The sequence below is a fragment of the Drosophila montana genome, unplaced genomic scaffold (assembly GCF_035044405.1).
Source record: "Drosophila montana isolate Dmon_TW-CO22-7 unplaced genomic scaffold, ASM3504440v1 contig_3200_1, whole genome shotgun sequence".
Classification (NCBI taxonomy): Eukaryota; Metazoa; Arthropoda; class Insecta; order Diptera; family Drosophilidae; genus Drosophila; species Drosophila montana.
Window position 1 is genome coordinate 5,178,876 of NW_026998080.1, and position 18,523 is coordinate 5,197,398.

Here is an 18,523-nt window from a genome sequence, read left to right on the forward strand (position 1 = left end):
ATTATCATTACTCGTATCAACGATAATTACATTTGACTTTTATTATCTTTACTCTTTTAAATGATAATGAAAAATAAACAAATAACCTGTCGTTATTTTATTGCCAGATTTAATATATATATATAGCCATTTAAAAGAGCTGTTAAAATAAATATACAGACGTTTAAATTAATCACCTTATTTTAACTTATTATTATTGAGTACATTTTTTAGTTCCTTTTCCTTGTTTATCTTATTAACATTTTTAGCCGTCCGTTGTAAAGCTAAGAATTTACTTATTTTACCTTGAACTCCCATTTATACTGAAATTTGCTTAAAGATCAGAAAGATGCATAATAAATACATCACATAAGGTAACTTCAGTGCAATTTGAACTGTGCTTTGATCCCCAATCAGAGAGTTAGGCCAAACAGTTATAAAGATATATGTATATAAATGGCAGAGTAAAGAATCTCGTATACTCTTATTTATTTAAGACAATGCGAGGTAGGTGGAATTTCACAATATTCGTTAGTCTCAGCATGGAAGCTGGGATGCTACAATTTGGACTTAAAATGTATGTAAACAACGGTATGAACACATTAAATACAGCTCAGGTATCATATTCCAATGCATAATCGCATTATGGGAAATAAGGAAAATAAAAATAAATAAATAATACAATAGTATATTATAATTGACTTCATAGCTGATTATTATCTATACTTCAAACTATGTTGAGATCAAAAGACATACAAGAAATTCACATATATGCCAATTGGAAATTGATTATAATTGTTAAGAAACTATTGACTGATTCTAGGTGGAGCAGATATGATAAGTACAGGCGTTACAGTGAGTATCTCTAAGTACATCGGTTTTAAACTAACTTCTTAAATAGCTTTGTAAATACGAAGGCATCGGATCTATCAATCTATAGCTGCTCATCGGCTTCCACCTCCAGCTCGACCTCTTCCAGCTGCAGCTGCTGCTGCTCTGAGGTGTGCTCACGCTTTTTGTGCCAGCGCAGGCTGGCGAACTGGGCGAAACGCTTGCCACAGGCTGTACACTTGTACTTCTTCACGGCCAGATGCAGTTCGGTGTGCTTCTTGAGGTTGCCGTATGTGGTAAAGGTCTTTCCGCAGACGGTGCACAGATGCTTGCGTATGTTCAGATGGGCGTTCATGTGGTCGGTGAAGCGGTTCTTCTCATAGAAGCCCTTGTCGCAGATGGGGCAATGGAAGGACGACTGATTGAGGTGCGTGCGCCGATGAATGTCGAAGAACGACCACGTCTTGAAGGACTTGCCGCACAGATCACATATGTAGGGTCGCTCGCCGGTATGGGTGCGCATATGTATGGCCACCTCGGTGGAGGTGGCAAAGCGCTTATCGCACTGCTCGCACGCGTACGGGAAGTCGTGTCTGTGGCGGCGTATGTGTACGGTCAGATTGCACGGCATTTGGAAGCCCTTGCCGCAGAGCGTGCAAATAAAGGGCTGTGTCCCGTCATGGCCGGCGCGATGTACCTTGTACTGGTCGCAGGTCTTGACCAACTCTCCGCAGACATCACAGCGAAAGGGGCCCAGATTCGGTTCGAGAAACTGACCAAGTTTTGCATGCAGCAGCGGTACACTGCTGGAACCCGCGACATTGGTAAGGATTTTCCGTTTCTGCACTGAGAAATCCTTCCGCAGCTCGAACAGCGTCTTCTCCAGCTCCGCCGAAGTGTATGTGCACTGAAAAGTGGTGTTGAGCTCGTCCAGCATTTGGGCCAAAGCCTGACTGCGATAGGCATTTGAGCGAAAGTCCGGATGATCCACGTCCCACAATGCCGGATAGTTGCGATAGATTTCCACGAACTGCAGCTGGTCGTCCTGCGTGACAAAACTTATGCTGCTGGCGTCAATAAACTTGGTCCGGTGATTCGTTTCCACCACGCCCTTTTTCTGGATGGAAATGGATCGATTAAGGTTAATAAAGGTATGCTCATATTGTTTAAAGTTTCTTTCTACCTTGCTTATCTTATTAAAGATCTGATCCTGGAGTATCTTTTGCAGGAACTCCAGCTCATCGTAGCACCAAAGCTTTGGCAGATAGAGACCCTTGTGCTTGATCACCATCCGGAGTTCCTTGCGATAGCGAGTGCGCAGTTTCTGCAACTCCTTGTAGCACTCCTCGCCGGTCATCTCATAGTTGAGCTCCTCCAGCAGCTCCGCTGAGATCTCCCGGTACAGTTCCTTCTTGCAGCAGTTGTTGTAGTCAAAGTGCTGCGGATTCCACAGACTCTCCTGGCGCCTAAACGCATCTATTATGCAACTGAGCACCTCACGATACTGCGCCGACTTTGTGGTCGATTCACTGTCCGTTTCACTTGATTTCTCACTCTCCGTCGACTCGCTCTGTGGAGGGGGGGAATAAAGAATGCACTCATTATGAAACTCTCTTCCACGATATGTAGCTTAGCATACGTAAACATTCTGGTATTATTATTATCGCAAGTCGAACCTCAATGGGGCAGAACAACCGACGTCAGCTCTTGCGGTTCCCTACAGACTCTTGAAGGGAAATTCTAACAACTAAAACCAGAGGGAACTCACGGGGACAGTTGGCTCAGAGCCCAAATGTCAAATCCCGCAGGCACTCTGTCCACATTAGGAACCCAAACGGACGTCCAAGCTCTTACAGTTGAACAAGAAAAGGATAATGACAACATCCTCCATATAGTACAAAGGTTGCAGGCCTTTTACCCGGACTTCTGTGTAAGCTGCTGCAATGGAAGAGTAAACCCGACTGTTCTCCGAAGTATTAGGCAGCCTGGCCAACTTGCTACTCCCTTTATCCCAGGCACCACAATAAGCCTCCCAGTAAACTCTACCCCCTGAATAGCATGCCTTCTGCCTTTGCTGAGAGGATTAAAGAGGGCTCACCTTTGCCTCCCGTTCGGCCCGCTTGTGCTCGATGACGCCGCGTAAGAAATGCATCTTCTCAAAGTACCACAGACGCGACTTGTATTTCTCGCCCAAGGAGTTGAGCTTGCTGAGCTCGCGACGATAGCGTCCACGCAGCTCCTTGAGCACCGCAAAGATTTCGGCGCCGGTCAGCGGCATCTGGAAGACGGCCTGAAGCGGCGCGGCCAGCTCACCATAGACGCTGCGCTTGGCATTGTACTTGTAGTCCGGGTGCTTGGGATTCCAGAGTTTCTCGTTCCGCTCGTAGGCCACCAGCAGGGAGCACACGAATTCCCGATTGCGTTCAAGCTCGCGACGCGTGCGCTGCATGGAAATGGATAGAGATATGTGCATATAGAGAGGGGAGAGTGGAGGCAAGGAAAGGAGGTCGCCAGTTGTGATTACATAAGTTGCCATTGTTGATTTTGTTATTGTGTTTGCTCACCAGCTTCAAGTCAACGCTGCTCGCGACGCTGCTCGTCGGCGAGGTGGGCGGCATTGGTGTTGGGGGCGTGGCCGGCGGCGTTAGCTCCAGCATTCCAGCGTTCTCCTCCATACGCTGGCGCTGCTCCAATTGTAGTTGTTGCCCCTCCTCTGCGGTTGTTGCGGTTTGTTTTTCCGCGTCGCGCAGCTTGCGCTGCATTGCCTGGAAGAGAACGAAACATTCGCATTAAGTAAATAAATTGTGTATCTTACGGATACGCACGCACAAATAAAGTACACGCAGCCACATGATCGCCTCGGCGCTTCACGTGCACGTGCAAAAAGGGAAAGTCTATATGCCCCCACCCCTCCCCTGCCCCTCTCCCTGTACCGACCACAAGTGCAAATATCAGCGGCTATTGGCCTTTGGAATTCTGCGCCGGAGTCGCCCTCGTCATCGACATGGCTTATCGCACATTGCACATAAGCAAAGCTATTCACAACTATAACAACCTACCCTCATACACGGACACACACACCTACACACGTACACATACATCTATAATATATATATATATGTATGTATTTATATCTAGTATTGTTGTGCCTGCGAGTTGAACACACAATTAAATATACATGGGTTTATTTTGTTTGTTGAATGAATTTTATGAATAATTCAAGGGAATATCGCGTGTGTCATACAATGCGGCGCTTCTTCTTCCTATTTAGATCAGCTGAAGGGAACCTTTTATCAGTTACGCACAACAATGGGAAGTAAGACAAGAGTTTTAGAAGGAACCAATTGCCATCAAACCAAAAACTTAATACTCTTGTAAATATTTATAGGATCTTTATTTAATACAGATTTAATACGGTTTAGAAGATAAGTTTGGAGAATGGTAAAGCCCATAATTGTTCAATTTGGTCAATATATCTTGAAAAACAAAACCATTTTCCATACAAAAACTTATTTTTTAACCGATTTTTAACAGACAGGCGGACTTGACTTTATCTAGTTAGCTGATGATACTTATCAATGTGTATATATCTATTAATATATGTACTTTATGGGATCGGAGATTTCATGTTTATAATTGGGACTGGTGCCGATCAGACCAAGAAAGACCAGATGCCTTTGCAGAGCACCTTCATGACTCATTCATGCCGTTTGATCGCTGCACATTGGCGGACAAAGCGGATACTATCCGTTTCTTGGAGCTACCAAGTGTGGGTGACGCACGGATCGCATCAGCATCCCTGGACGAGATTGAGAATGAGATTGCTCTACTCAATCCAAAAAAAACGCCTGGACACGATGGCATCGACGCTAAGGCGATTAAAATGCTTCCTAAAAATTGTATCCAGTTGCTGACCAACGTTATTAACCGTTGCTTTGAGATTGGACATTTCCCGTCCCAGTGGAAACGAGCTGAGGTAATTTTAATACCAAAGCCTGGTAAACCTGAGACCGATCTCTCCTCTTATCGTCCCATAAGCTTACTGGCTACTCTCTCTAAATTGCTCGAAAGAGTCTTTTTACGTAGAGTGCTGCCAGTATTGAATGAGGCTGGTTCGATCCCAGACCATCAGTTCGGCTTCAGGCGACTCCACGGAACACCGGAACAGTGCCATAGGTTAGTAGAGCGAATAATGCAGGCGTTCGAAGAAAAGAAGTACTGCTGTGCGGTCATGCTCGACGTGAAGCAAGCCTTTGATAGGGTATGGCACCCCGGTCTGCTGCATAAACTTAAGGCAATCTTACCAGCATCATACTTCAATTTTCTTAAATGCTACATCTCCTGCAGACAGTTTTACACTAAGTGCGGTGATGCTATTTCATCTATAAAGAACATCAGAGCCGGAGTCCCACAAGGCAGCGTTCTGGGACCTCTGTTATACACGGTGTACACAGCCGACATGCCTGTCACCCCGGATCAGAGCCTCTTAGTTGCCACGTACGCGGATGATACTGCCTTTCTTACAACTGCCAACACACCGCAGTACGCGTCCTCCGTTATGCAGCGTCAATTGGACTCCCTAAACAGCTGGCTGAAAAGGTGGAACATCGCGGTAAACCAGGAAAAGTCCACCCATACCACCTTTACGCTGCGCAAAGGGAACTGCCCTCAAGTTTTCCTAGATGGATTACAGATTCCGGTAAGCACAACGCCCAATTATCTTGGCATCACACTCGACAGACGGCTGACATGGCGTGAACACATTGTGCGCAAAAGAAAGCAGGCTGATAACAAGCTAAAAAAATATTACTGGCTGATTGGTAGACAGTCCAAATTGAAGCTTCGCGTCAAGCTAATAATCTATGAAACAATTATCAAGCCAACATGGACTTACGGCATCCATCTTTGGGGTACCGCCAGCAAGAGCAACCTGAACATTATTCAGCGGTTTCAAAATAAAGCTCTGCGAATTTTATCTAACGCGCATATTTACCATGAAAATACCACAATTCACAGCCAGCTTAATATACCTTGGGTTAAAGAGGTAATTGCCAAGTTGAGTGATCGCTACATCGCCAGACTAGGCAACCACCCAAATAATCTTGCCACCAACCTTTTAAACAACAACTCAACAACAAGACGGCTCAAAAGGAAACACCCACTTGACCTCCCCCAAAGAGTCTAACTCCACAAATTCCACTGCTTCCCCTACACTAAACACACAAAACAGACACATAGATACACGCAATACATAACTGCCATAGGTCAAAGAAAACATTTAATTATTGCCCAAAAAGGGGGCAGATTTTAAATAAAATAAATAATAATTATGTTAAAAAAAAAAAAAAAAAAAAAAATGTTTATAATAAGCATAACAGAATAACTTAAATTCCTCTAGCTAAGGTAGTTCGAGAGAAGATATCATATACGCGGAAAACGTTTGCAGATTTGAACAGATTTCATAATTGAGGTGGAAAAGTGCACTTTGATTTGAATGCGTATAATTAATAAAAAACTTGGGTAAATAATTAAAAAGAGAGTCAAAAGCCAGATCATTTTCTATAATCAAATTCATAAAAGCGTTTTTCATTGAATAGTCATCAGGATGTATAAATATTTATGTGAAATTAAACAAGTAAGAGGTTCTAGTCGGGAGCTCCCGACTAGGGGATACCCTGAACCCTTTTCTTCCAACAAGGGATAGGTATTAAATGAAAGATACTTGATATATATATATATATATACTATTCTAGAAGCTACATGTCTAGTTTGGTGACTATATCTAATATTATTTACCGAAATTGCTCAAAAAACAGGATTTCGATTTTCATCGATTTCATGGTAACGGGGCAAGTTATCGAATATCGGAAACAATCTCGATCTGCGCGGGCACTAGGAGGACCTACAGCTAAAATTTCAAGTCTCTAGCTCTTATAGGATTACACATATTTTTTGTATCTCAGGTTGTGTTTAGATAGATCGCATACTTAAGTACATATACATATATATGTGTTATCGAGATTTCACTTGATAGTTCGAGAAAGAATTTCATTGCCTTTGAATGAAATTTGAACTCAATTTGCAGCTTGAATTCCCTAGCTCAAAGTATTTGAGATCGAGTTTCACAAAATAAAATAACTATATGAAAAAATATGTATTCTGATAGACAGACAACAGACTCCTGCGTACTCTTTCTTACGGCGCTGCACAACTCCAATAAATTATAAAAGACCAGGTCGATGCATCTTGAAATTGCAAATCTGTATGGCATACAAGTTTTTATTTACATACATGCAGAATTATCCGGATCTCACTTGTTATGCCTGAGTAACATGAGCCCATTAGCTGTTGTATTCGTTGCTGTTTTGTTTTTGTTTACCCTGTACTCAATCAAAATGGGCAATGAAATGTATAAAAGTAGAGTGCAAATGTATGCAACAGGCAGAACAAGGCACATCCAACCCATTCAAAATAATATATAGCAGTGTCTGTATATCTGCTTGTCCTTCTATCGGTCTGAATGCTAGAGATATCTAGCCCCATTTCCACATCGATAAATATCGATTTAAAAACAAGTCTTCAAGTATTACTCGGAGATCATAAGAACTATATAGAACAAAGTCTTAAGTTGTTTCTTGAATGAAATATACAGTTTAAAAATAATAATAATTTTTGGATACCTCACCTCAGAGGGGTTTCGGTTGAGTATATACACACATTTAGTTGTCAGCTTGAAGCCCTTTAAATTTAAATACGATCGGACTATAAGCACCGAAGTTATTCAATAATTCAAACACATTTTGTTTTTGCGTATAAAAAGAAAGTCGAGTCTTTGCAATTTGCAGCTGGTTAGGGGGTATCTTCTAGCCGGCCACTGCCGTGTAATGGACTTTTGTTTGATATTTGCTTGGGCCATAATCGCAAATTGAAGTTGTCGCCTGATTGTCTTGAATTAAGGCGACAAGTGCCACAATTGTTGACGCGCTCTTACATTATTGTTCGATTTTCAATAAATGTTGTCCCTTTCAGAGAATCAATAAAATACATTTTTTTTTTGCAGAAGTAAAGAGCTTATAGATATCTAACAAGCTCACTTTATAAATCGTTTATACAATTTAGTTTCGAACATAGTATGATTGAATACAAGGATTGTGTTTAGTTTAAGGGAGTCCTATAAATAATCCCATCACGAAAGAAAATTAAATATAAATCATTCGAATTGCAGCATTGATTAAAGCATTTTCATTATATAGCCGCAGCTGTGCCCTTAATTTGAGGCCAATCAATGCAAAAGGTTAGACGAACTAAGCTCGATTGATTAATTATAGAAACCTTTCCCTTTTAAGCCCGTCAAGTTGACTCGCTGACAGCCAGAACCCTGACCTTTTCAATAGCAGCTAAGCTAATTGAACAGCTGAAGCATTTCAGAACTTAACCTCAATCAAATATCATCAGGGCTCTAGCAAAAATAAGTGAATAGTCCCCACCGAACCAATATGAAAAAGTCGACCACACCCCAAAAACAACATCAGCAAAACCAGTTCAAACCACCCAAAATGAAACGTTGCGAAACTTTGCAGCAATTAACTCAGAAGACGAACGGTTGCCTTAGTTGAGAGTGGACCACTAGGAGATACCCTCAACCCAGCCCCAAGTTAACTACCTTTAATCCATACACAAAACACAATTATCTTCATCCCTTAGCCCCACCCAATGAGAAGTGCGTGAACTTATTGTATTTACCAAAAATCTCCTTAAAGGGAATACCCCTATAAGTTCGATTTTTTAATTTTGGGGAGAACTGGTTGCGGTATCTAAAAAGTGAAATATTCTGGAGTTGTGTATATACTTTACGAGAGCTAACATCTTAAATTTGGTGTGTCTATCTCTTATTAGCTCCGAGATATGCTGAAAAACAAAACAGTATCGATTTTCATCGATTTCATGGTAACGGGACAAGTTATCGATAATTGTTAACTCTTTAGCCCTTATTAGTACAGTTATGATAAGCACATTTAATTTACTTTAAGCAGTGGGAAGTGCCTTCTTTTTGCCTGTTACATAGCTTTGAAGAAAAGCATTATACCCATTATTTACCCATTCCTAATGGGTTCCGGGTATACAGAATACATTCTTGCCGCCCTTAAAAGCCACAGAACGCTTTTGCACGTTGTCTGCCAGGTGGAAGCGAAAATATGAGTGCCAAGGGTGGGGTCTGTTGCATGCCACGTTTACCATCGCTAGATGTGTGTGTGTGTGTGTGTGTGTGTACACGAAGGTAGTTCCAGCGAATGGTTTAGCAGCTGTTTTAGTTGATTTCTGCAGCAGAGGCGCGCAATTTGTAGAGCGTGCCAAACAATGGCAACACTCAGGCGATGACGTTCGCGACGAGCTACGGTCCCAGTGCTCCGTAAGGGCCACGGGCCACGGGCCACGGGCCATTACAGATTGGGTTTGGTTTTGTTTTGTATACCCTTGCAGAGGGTATTATAATTTTGTCGTGAAACGTGTAACGCATAGAAGGAGACATCTCCGACCCCATAAAGTATATATATTCTTGATCAGTATCAACAGCCGAGTCGATTCAGCCATGTCCGTCTGTCTGTTTATATGCGAACTAGTCTCTCAGTTTTAAAGCTATCGTCATGAAACTTTGCAGATACATATGTTAGAACCATTTGGATCGGAACACTATATCATATAGCTGTCATAGGAACAATCGGTTGAAATGTGGGTTATTGTATGAAAACTTTTTTGTTTATAAAGATATCTTGACCAAACTCGGCATTTATTAGTTTTACTATGCTCTCCATAAATATGCAAAGTCCTAACCACATCGGACCAATCTATCATATAGCTGCCATAGGAACGATCGGTCCAAAATTAAGTTGTTGAATGGAAAACTTTTTTGATTTTCAAGATATCTTGACCAAACTCGCCATTTATAAGTTTCAACATGTTCCCAACATTTATGCAAAATCTTATTTACATCGGACTACTATATCATATAGCTGCCATAGAAACGATCAGTCCAAAATGAAGTTGTTGTATGGAAAACTTTTTTGTTTTTCAAGATATCTTGACCAAACTCGCCATTTATAAGTTTCAACATGTTTCCAACAATTATGCAAAATCTTATTTACATCGGACTACTATATCATATAGCTGCCATAGGAACGATCGGTCCAAAATTAAGTTGTTAAATGGAAAACTTTTTTGATTTTCAAGATATCTTGACCAAACTCGCCATTTATAAGTTTCAACATGTTCCCAACAATTTTGCAAAATCTTATTTACATCGGACTACTATATCATATAGCTGCCATAGAAACGATCGGTCGAAAATTAATTTCTTGTATGGAAAACTTTTTTGTTTTTCAGTCATACTCGGCATTAACTGCAAAGGTTGGGTCTGCAAGGGTATTAAATCTTCGGCAGGCGAAAGAAAGCCCTTCATTCTCGGTTTTTTTTTTAAATTGGGTGTGGTATGTGGCATGGCGTTGCCTAGTTGGGACTGGGGGCTTGACCGCTGCCCACTATTGATGGGCCGTCTGCGTCATGGCGGCGTCTGTTTACTGAACACGCAATTCAAATAATTGATCCAGTTAACAAAATTGCATAAAAATTCAATAAAAAGCACTCACAACAACAACAACAACAGCCGTCTGTTGAGAGACTCGAGCGAATTGAAACCCGATCGCAGACCCATTTATCGAGTTAGGTTTTCTGTTTTATGTTTATTTATATGCTCTCTAATGAAAAGGGGTCGAAACTTGTTAGAACTGTCTGGCGAGCAGAATAGGGCTGGCAATTGTTGGGCAGGGAGGGAGGTAGGGGGAGCAGAAGCCACAGAAAGTTACGATTGGAAAATATTCCACACATTCGCTTAAATTTTAAGAAACGCACCAATTATATGGAGCTATAAACAAGCATTGCATTTTTAGATTTGTATACCTCTGCTAAATACTGAGTTTGTTAATAATCTACAACTGTTTGGCCTGACTGACTGATTGATTGTCCAAGTGCTTGATTGTTGATAAAACGCACAGCTTAACTTTCCATCATTAACTGTAATTAACTTACGTGAGTGCAAGCTAAGACGGGACTTTGGACAATTCCACCCTCAACTGTGGAAAATTGGTGGAAAAGGCTTGCATGAAACTCATTTATTTATCATCTTATCGCCAACTCATTTGCAAAAGAATATTTTATTATTATCTGTTTTACACTTTTCAAAAAATCCGTTAAGACCCGGCGAATATTAATACAAAATATTATCTCAATACGCTTGTCAAAATAATACAAAAATAATAAATAAACAAAATAAAAGGAAATCGCATAACGAAAGTTTTCATTTATAGATAGATGGGTGGAATGTCTTAAGATTGATTTTACAAAAGAAAAACTTGATCCGCGCAAAACCGGATAATGCCCGCTAGTGTAAGATAATACGAAATAATCAAGAACATCAAAATGATCCATTTAGTGGATTATGCAGATAGAGAGAACATAATGTGGCTCTGGAGGAAAGTTTGTTGATAAAATGCACCACTTGAGAAATCGTTAGTAGAAATTGAATTCTGCGACTCAGCCAAAGCCAAAGTCATTTAGTTATATAACACTTTTGAGTAGAAATGTCTGCTGATAAGAGTCATCCGGATCGCGCCATGCGGCCGGCCGGCCATATCAATATCATGCATGGTGTCCAAATGGACTCCAGAGCAGCTGCGTCATCGTTTCGACCTCGGGCGCGCAGTTTATTGTTTTTTTTTTTTTTAACAGTAGCCGCTATGATGGAGCTCGGTTGATGTTTTCATGTCGCTGCTCAATTAAAAATGATTGTTTATTGCATTTGCCAACAGCTGACGATGACACAAAATATGCGGGTAACGCCATCAATTCCTTTGATGATGACGACTCGATGTCCAGTTTATGGGCCAGCTGCTGCCAGCCCACAAATTAATCAAAAGGCATTTCGCTGCTGCATGGCCAATTGTTAATTATCAGATGGAAAAGCGCCGCCCGAGAGACATCAGTGCCCAAGTGGGCGTGGCAATTAGAAGGCGCTCGCTAAGCGGAATCCGTGAAACGAGGGGCGAGTGCGTGGGTTGGCCTTCCCTTTAATGTCTGCATGTGTTTTGGCCGAGTGCAAATAAAAGATTCACGGTAATGCCATTAATGCACGTTTAAGACCATTATAAAACATTGGCCTGAATACGTTCTCCAAAATGGGGTCAATGCATTAAATAGTTTTAAATCAATGATTATTTAATTTAAAAGCTAAATGTTTGCTTCAGTTTGATTGATTAAATGCATGGCTTTTGCCGGTATTATAAAGATTTCCTAGTCAAATAGCAACGAAATTTGATAGGCAAAGTACTTGGGTTTAAAGCAAAAGTGATTGTTATATTTATAATAATTATGATTATTATTATAACTAAATGATTTGCCTGGCATTCGAACCGGGAAATTACAATTTTATTATTTAAATGCAGATACACTTTCAGAATGAAAAATTAGTTCAATTCATGTTGCCCCATCTTGTGGCACGCAGCAGTCGGGCGCTCATTTGTATGCTACATAAACAAAATAGGGAAACGTGCCATAGAAATTTAAATATATTCATATGATAATCGCAAACAAACAGCACAAAGGGCCGCAAAACATGCAAGAGCCAAAGAAAACTAAAAAGGGTCAATAGTCGGACTAATGAATACCCTGAACGAACTTTTCCAACACGCAAGTGCAGAATTATAAAATTAACAAGAGGTTCTAGTCGGGAGCACCCGACTAGGGGATACCCTGAACCCTCTTCTTCCGACAGGCGATAGGTATAGATATATACTATTCTAGAAGCTACATGTCAAGTTTGGTGACTCTAGCTCATATTATTTGCCGAAGTTGCTCAAAAAACAGGATTTCGATATAGATTTTTATCGATTACTTGGAAACGGGACAAGTTATCGAATATCGGAAACAAACTCGATCTGCGCGGGGACCAGGAGGACCTACACCTAAAATTTCAAGGTTCTGAGATCCTTGCGTTCATACATACTTCCTTCTGCCTGTTACATACATTTGCACAAATACATTATACCCTCTTTACATTGTACATTAATTATTCATATATTTGAATACGATTAAGGTTAAAGTGTCATACCCCATTCGCGCCATTCGTACAGGGTATCAATAGAAGACTCATAGAGTTGGGCGAACATTTTTGAGTTAAGGTCTTGAGACACGTGTACACAAAACACTTTGTCAATTACGTGCGTCGATCCAGAGGCTACCTGGGCCGAGATAGCACGGAACTTGCACTACTCGAGTCAAAATCAGAGATAATATTCTAGCTAAGTATTCGATGCAATCAATTTCTGCCAGCGGCTGCTACCCTAATGCGGCGTATTAACTTCTTTTTGCCGCAGACGGAGAAAACTTTAAGCAAATAATTTCGTCAGTCAGTCAGTCACAAGGCGGCAGTAATTTAATTAGACTGACTATAAAGCCGAGCCGATAAATCAGCTGATCGATCAGGGCCCCGAGACAGGTGTGGGTGGAATCAGTTCTCTATCAATAAAGTGGAAGGAAAACAAGTGAAGGCTTGCTAAATAAATGTTTAATTAAACATGCTAATTATTTAATAAGTGCAGCTGATAAAAACTGAGTTATTTGTTTAGCTTTTATTCCATTTTTGTACAATAGCCATTAGCGTGCACATAAATCGATGGATTCGAATACGGACAGAGACCATGAAAAACAAGTAAATATTTGTATATTTAAGATTACTCGACTGACAAACACCCTGCAAAAAAGTTTAAGGTAATATTTTACTAGGCCTATCATAAGGTAAATTTTGAAATCGATTGAACCAGTAAAAGATGAATTTCTATGCTAAGAAAGCGCTGGGAAACGATCGTAAAGTATTTGCTTGTTTACCGTTCGATCGGATTCAAACTCACTTTCAGAGATCTTTCACAGTTTTTAGAGGAGACAAGTTTCACAGATTTTGGAAAGAGAGAAATGGATTTCACTATTTCATTCAATCGAATCATTCTTAAATGTTAAATAAAAGGATATCGAATATTATGCTGGGAATTTAAGTGCTTTCGCTCCAATTTATAGCGTCTCTCATATATGGGCCATTATATTACGATTTCCACACTTCAATGCTTCAGTCGACCAATGATTTATGCGTTCCAATCGAAACGTTGCGATAGGATTTTATGACAAGTGCTCTAAAAATACCAATTTACCGGTGTTTAAATGTACATTAAAACCTCCTTAGGCCCATGGGCCTTATCTTTGAGCTGTTTCAATAACTGACAAACATCGACAAAAATCGAAATTGTTTTATTGCCCACGACGTGGCCAGATATCGCCTGAAGAGCGGGAAAAAGTGCTGGCGAGGAAATGGGATGGAATGGAGTCGTATGCTCCATGAAATATGATCTTTCATTTTGATCTCAAGTGGATCAAATCACGTCATTATTCGAGATGTTTGTTCAATTATTATAGATCGAAAAGTGGAATAACGATGCGATCAGAAAGTAATACTCTCTCAAGTATTTCAAGAAACAATCAGGTGCTTGTTGTGAAATTAGCTATGAAGGTACTTGAAGATTAGCTATAGATAACGAAGCATATAAAACGAAACGACTTAACAGAATATAATTGAAAGTGTGTAAGATAATGAGCCATATACATATTTATGACTTATTGCATCGTAACTATATAGTAAATTACTGAATAACGAGGATAAATATATATATAGTATTGTCTTAGCCGAAGGCTAAGCTGAAAGCTGGCAGCGATATCCAACACTTGTAATAATATTAATGATAATTATAATAGTAATAATAAATAATACACTTAATTAAATTGATGCCAGTTATCAGCGAACTAGTCCCACTGTGCATAGTGTATATAATGTCGCCTAATCGAAGCATAGATAATTTGCCTGCTTGTTTACTTTCTCGGTTTATAGATAATAGCAACGTCAATGTACCCCCAGACTTAAACGTATTGATAAAAAAATAAATAAAATAAAATAAAAGAGCACCGATGAAAAGTACTATTACTCGTAATTGTATAGACACATTTTGTGTGTAGCCTGTCTGGGGGACAGTATCAACAATTGTATTTCTGTTCCGTTCTGTTATTCCGTTCGATTCAATTCTCTGATATCGACATACGATTCGGGCGGGGGTGCAGGGGAGCGGGTCGAGGGGAGCTAAGCGATAATGCAGCCTAGGCTGGGAATGCATAAAAATAGCAACAGTTCCATGGGCATAGGTATGGATATGACGGCAATCCCTTATAATGGAAACTTATTATGCCTACGTGCCCGCATATGCATTGATTTTTCCATTTAATTCGGACAATGAAATATATATAGAACACTATTAAACATACAAGTGAAAACATGTGAAAATAATTCACTTTCTTTAAATAAAGCAAATTATTTGCGAATTTCACAAGCTGACGCCACTTGACTGCAGTTTTCCAGTTCACATCGAAAATTCACTTTTGGCACCAAAATTTAACGCGCATAAAATTAAATATTTATACTGCCGCAATCGTAAACTTTTGCATGACATGTGTACATATAACATACATATATATATATATATATCTATATATTTGTATATCTTCGTCCGGGTAAACACTATTTATGCATATGTACTTGCCAGGCACATGTCCAAAATTCGGGTCGCATTTGCTATAATAAACTCATTCAATTATGACATAATGAAACACTTTAAGAACTGGAACGAATATACCCGATCGCTGCGAGTTGAAGAGGTGCGCGGGCCTAATATGCGAGGCGCGAGTTATTATGCACTTCAAAACGGGAGTGCTCCTGCAAGATACCCTGCACTCAATATAGGAAATTCACCATTAACTTCGATATTAATAGACTGATCTTTTTGTTATTTTAAGGGCTTAAAAAGTGTGAATATTCAAAAAAGTGTGAATATTACCCTGGCTAAAGCGAATCAGCTTGTCATATTGATCAATAATATATATATATATATATATCTATCTAAATGTTTTCTGATTTTTCCATGCGGCAATTATTTAATCCAACATATGTTCTTATAAATATATCAGGTCGATTTGCAATATAATTAGAAGCAAAAATTATAATTTAATTAATAAGCGAACTTTTACCTAAGATTAATAGGCCATATATATAAATATATTGCGATTTAATTGCATTTCGAAAATCAGTTCAGATTTAGCTGGAAACATTTTTGTAATTGGATCTAAAGCTAAATTTTCTCAGCTACATTTAATTGCAATTTAGTTGAATTACTTGTGACAAAATCAGTGAAAAACAATAACAAGATCTATATATATATATAGATATATAGAAAAACAGTTCATTTTTATACTCAAGCATAAAAAACAAACTTCCAAATCGAAGGCTTTTTCCACGCTTCTGTTGTATTTATTTTGTTAGCACATAAATTATTATGTGTTCGCTTTGAAAAAAAAAAAGTTTTGTTTTTGTTGCTCTTGGCGTCAAAAATATATATTCCATTTCCACAAAAAATTTGTCGAAGCCAAAACAAGTGAAAATCCAAAAAAAAAAAAACTGCGCCGCGCAGCCTGCAAGTAAAAATAGCGATACTCTCGTGAAGCTGATGAACTGTCTGCCGGCCTCGTCCCCCCCTCCCCCTGTCTCCACCTGGCCATAGCAACCCTCAAGTTGAATATCGGGATAAACGGGTAAACGGGGACATAAAAAATACGCAATGAACTCAACAAGGCCCAATCTCGACTATGATATACCCTATATACTTTAATGCCAAATAACTTAGAACTAAAAGTTGCCATTTTTGTATACTTAAATATAAAGTAAGCTATTAATATATAGTTATTTTGTCTGCTGTTTGGGGGAGGGGGGGGGAGGGGTGTGGAGTTCACTTTAAGAGCTTTTCAGATGATTAACTTTTTTATATAAAATCAAGAGTGGAACAGCTCATCAGCTGAGTACAAGCCGAGCATACCCCATTTGCCGCATGGATACAGGGTATCCAAGAAATGCGACACAGTTTTTAGTATTTTGCGGCTGCTGCTGCTGCCATTGCCGCTAATGCGCCGTTATTTTGAAGGTCGTGCGGCCGCTGTCGGGCCTATTAAAAAAAAAAAGGCCAAAACAGCGGAAACCCCTTTTCGCATAGAAAAAAGGAAAAACAACGTTGACAACGGCGAATAAATGGCGCTAAATGGGTGCAAAGCAGGGCCAAGAATCGGCGATTAACTTACCACGCGCCGCGTCTCATAACGGGGCGGTGCGACAACATTGCCGCCGCCTCTGGAGACCGCCTCGAACAACAGCGTGGGTGTGGCCGTGGCCGTGTGCTCGACTGAAGAAGAGACCGCCTCGTGCAACATTTCGAACGGATCTAGCGAGTGCAGTCGCGACGGACTGTTCCCGTCACTCGAAATGTCAGCCGACGGTGGGGGCGAGGGTGGCAATGGATTTTCCATAACATAAACGAAGTCCAGGTCGACTGGAGTCGACGTCGTTGTTGTTGTTGTTGGGTTCGTGTTGCCAAGCTGCACTAGCGTCGCATTGTTGTTGCTTGTCTTTGGCAATGCCTGGGCCTGCACCATGCTAGCCAGGTCTAGGCCCAAGTCCAAGCCCATGTCCATGAGGCCCGGGCCCTGCGCCTCATTCCAGTTCGGTTTCTTTGTGCGTTTGTCCGGGCGCGTATTTGTTGTGGCCATTGCAGCTGTCAGTGCTGGAGTTGTTCCTGTTGCTGTTGCTGTTGTGTCCATTTGGTCCCGCTGCAAGTCCCTTATCATTAGGTTTAAGTCCGTTTGCGTTGTTTGTTCGATTTTGTCATCGGCGCCCTCGTAGCGCCGGCGCATGTCCTGCATGTGCTGGCCGCGTATGTGATCGATGAAAACCGATAGCTGCAGGCAAATCGCCGGGCAGAAGGCACAATTGAAGCCAAAGCATTGTACGTCCGGCGAGCTGGTTATCTCTCCGCACTTGTGAAAGTATGCGTAATCCTCGAGCTGCCAGTGGAATGACTGCGGCGCCAGCGTTTCAGCCTCAAGTGCTGGCTGCAGCGATAATATTGAGTTTGTTATTTCGAGCGCCATCGCACATCAATTATTGTTGAATCGTTGCCCGGAACGCACACACTCCTTAAACGGCTCACTCACTCTCTCCTAATCGCGATATTCCTTATTTATTATTATTTAATTATTATTGGTCCGTTGCGCGCCCACGACAACATAACAATCGAACGACGAGCGCAAAGAGCTAAGCTACGCGGAGACCTCTTATTTGGAATGCGTTGCAAACAGCCGGCAAACGAAAACTGTTGTTGTGTTCGAATGTTCTCTGCTTATAAGAATGTCGAAATCATGATCCGCTACACATACGAGGTTGCGCAGTGCGCAGCTCCGTTATGCGGCGCTCTCTGAGAACGTAAAATATAAGTGTGACGTCATTCGGTCGAATGATTTTGAATGAAATTCTGTTAGTACTGTTGAAAGGCAGCTAAATTTATCTTATGTATTAGAGCTATCTTTTATTAACAGCCTCGCTGCGACGTCAACTTTTCTTATAATAGTATTTTAATTTTATTTTTATTTTCTACAGCCCTAGTATTTCTTAATCATTGTGCAAGAGCAACTATGAGCTTATAATCGCATTTATTTGGCTGCCGTTTTTCCACTCCAATGTATATGA

General features: G+C 40.5%; 1 protein-coding gene across 1 annotated transcript; it reads right to left on the reverse strand.

The window, feature by feature from the left end:
• Positions 1-451: 451 nt before the first annotated feature.
• On the reverse strand, positions 452-18,268 carry rgr (regular). The gene is made up of 5 exons (XM_064687673.1): positions 17,083-18,268; positions 3,375-3,575; positions 2,909-3,253; positions 1,994-2,380; positions 452-1,927 (listed from the first exon to the last, which is right to left on the reverse strand). The coding sequence occupies exons 1-5, from the start codon at positions 17,926-17,928 to the stop codon at positions 914-916; spliced, it is 2,793 nt and encodes a 930-aa protein (XP_064543743.1). The 5' UTR covers positions 17,929-18,268; the 3' UTR covers positions 452-913.
• Between the last annotated feature and the right edge of the window lie 255 nt (positions 18,269-18,523).

Excerpts from the sequence above, each read along its gene's own strand:
- rgr (XM_064687673.1), bottom strand. The coding sequence starts at position 17,928 with ATGGCGCTCGAAATAACAAACTCAATATTATCGCTGCAGCCAGCACTT. Across the intron at positions 3,576-17,082 it reads GTTATGAGACGCGGCGCGTG|GCAATGCAGCGCAAGCTGCG; the intron begins GTAAGTTAATCG and ends GTTCTCTTCCAG. Across the intron at positions 2,381-2,908 it reads GGGCCGAACGGGAGGCAAAG|AGCGAGTCGACGGAGAGTGA; the intron begins GTGAGCCCTCTT and ends CCCCCTCCACAG.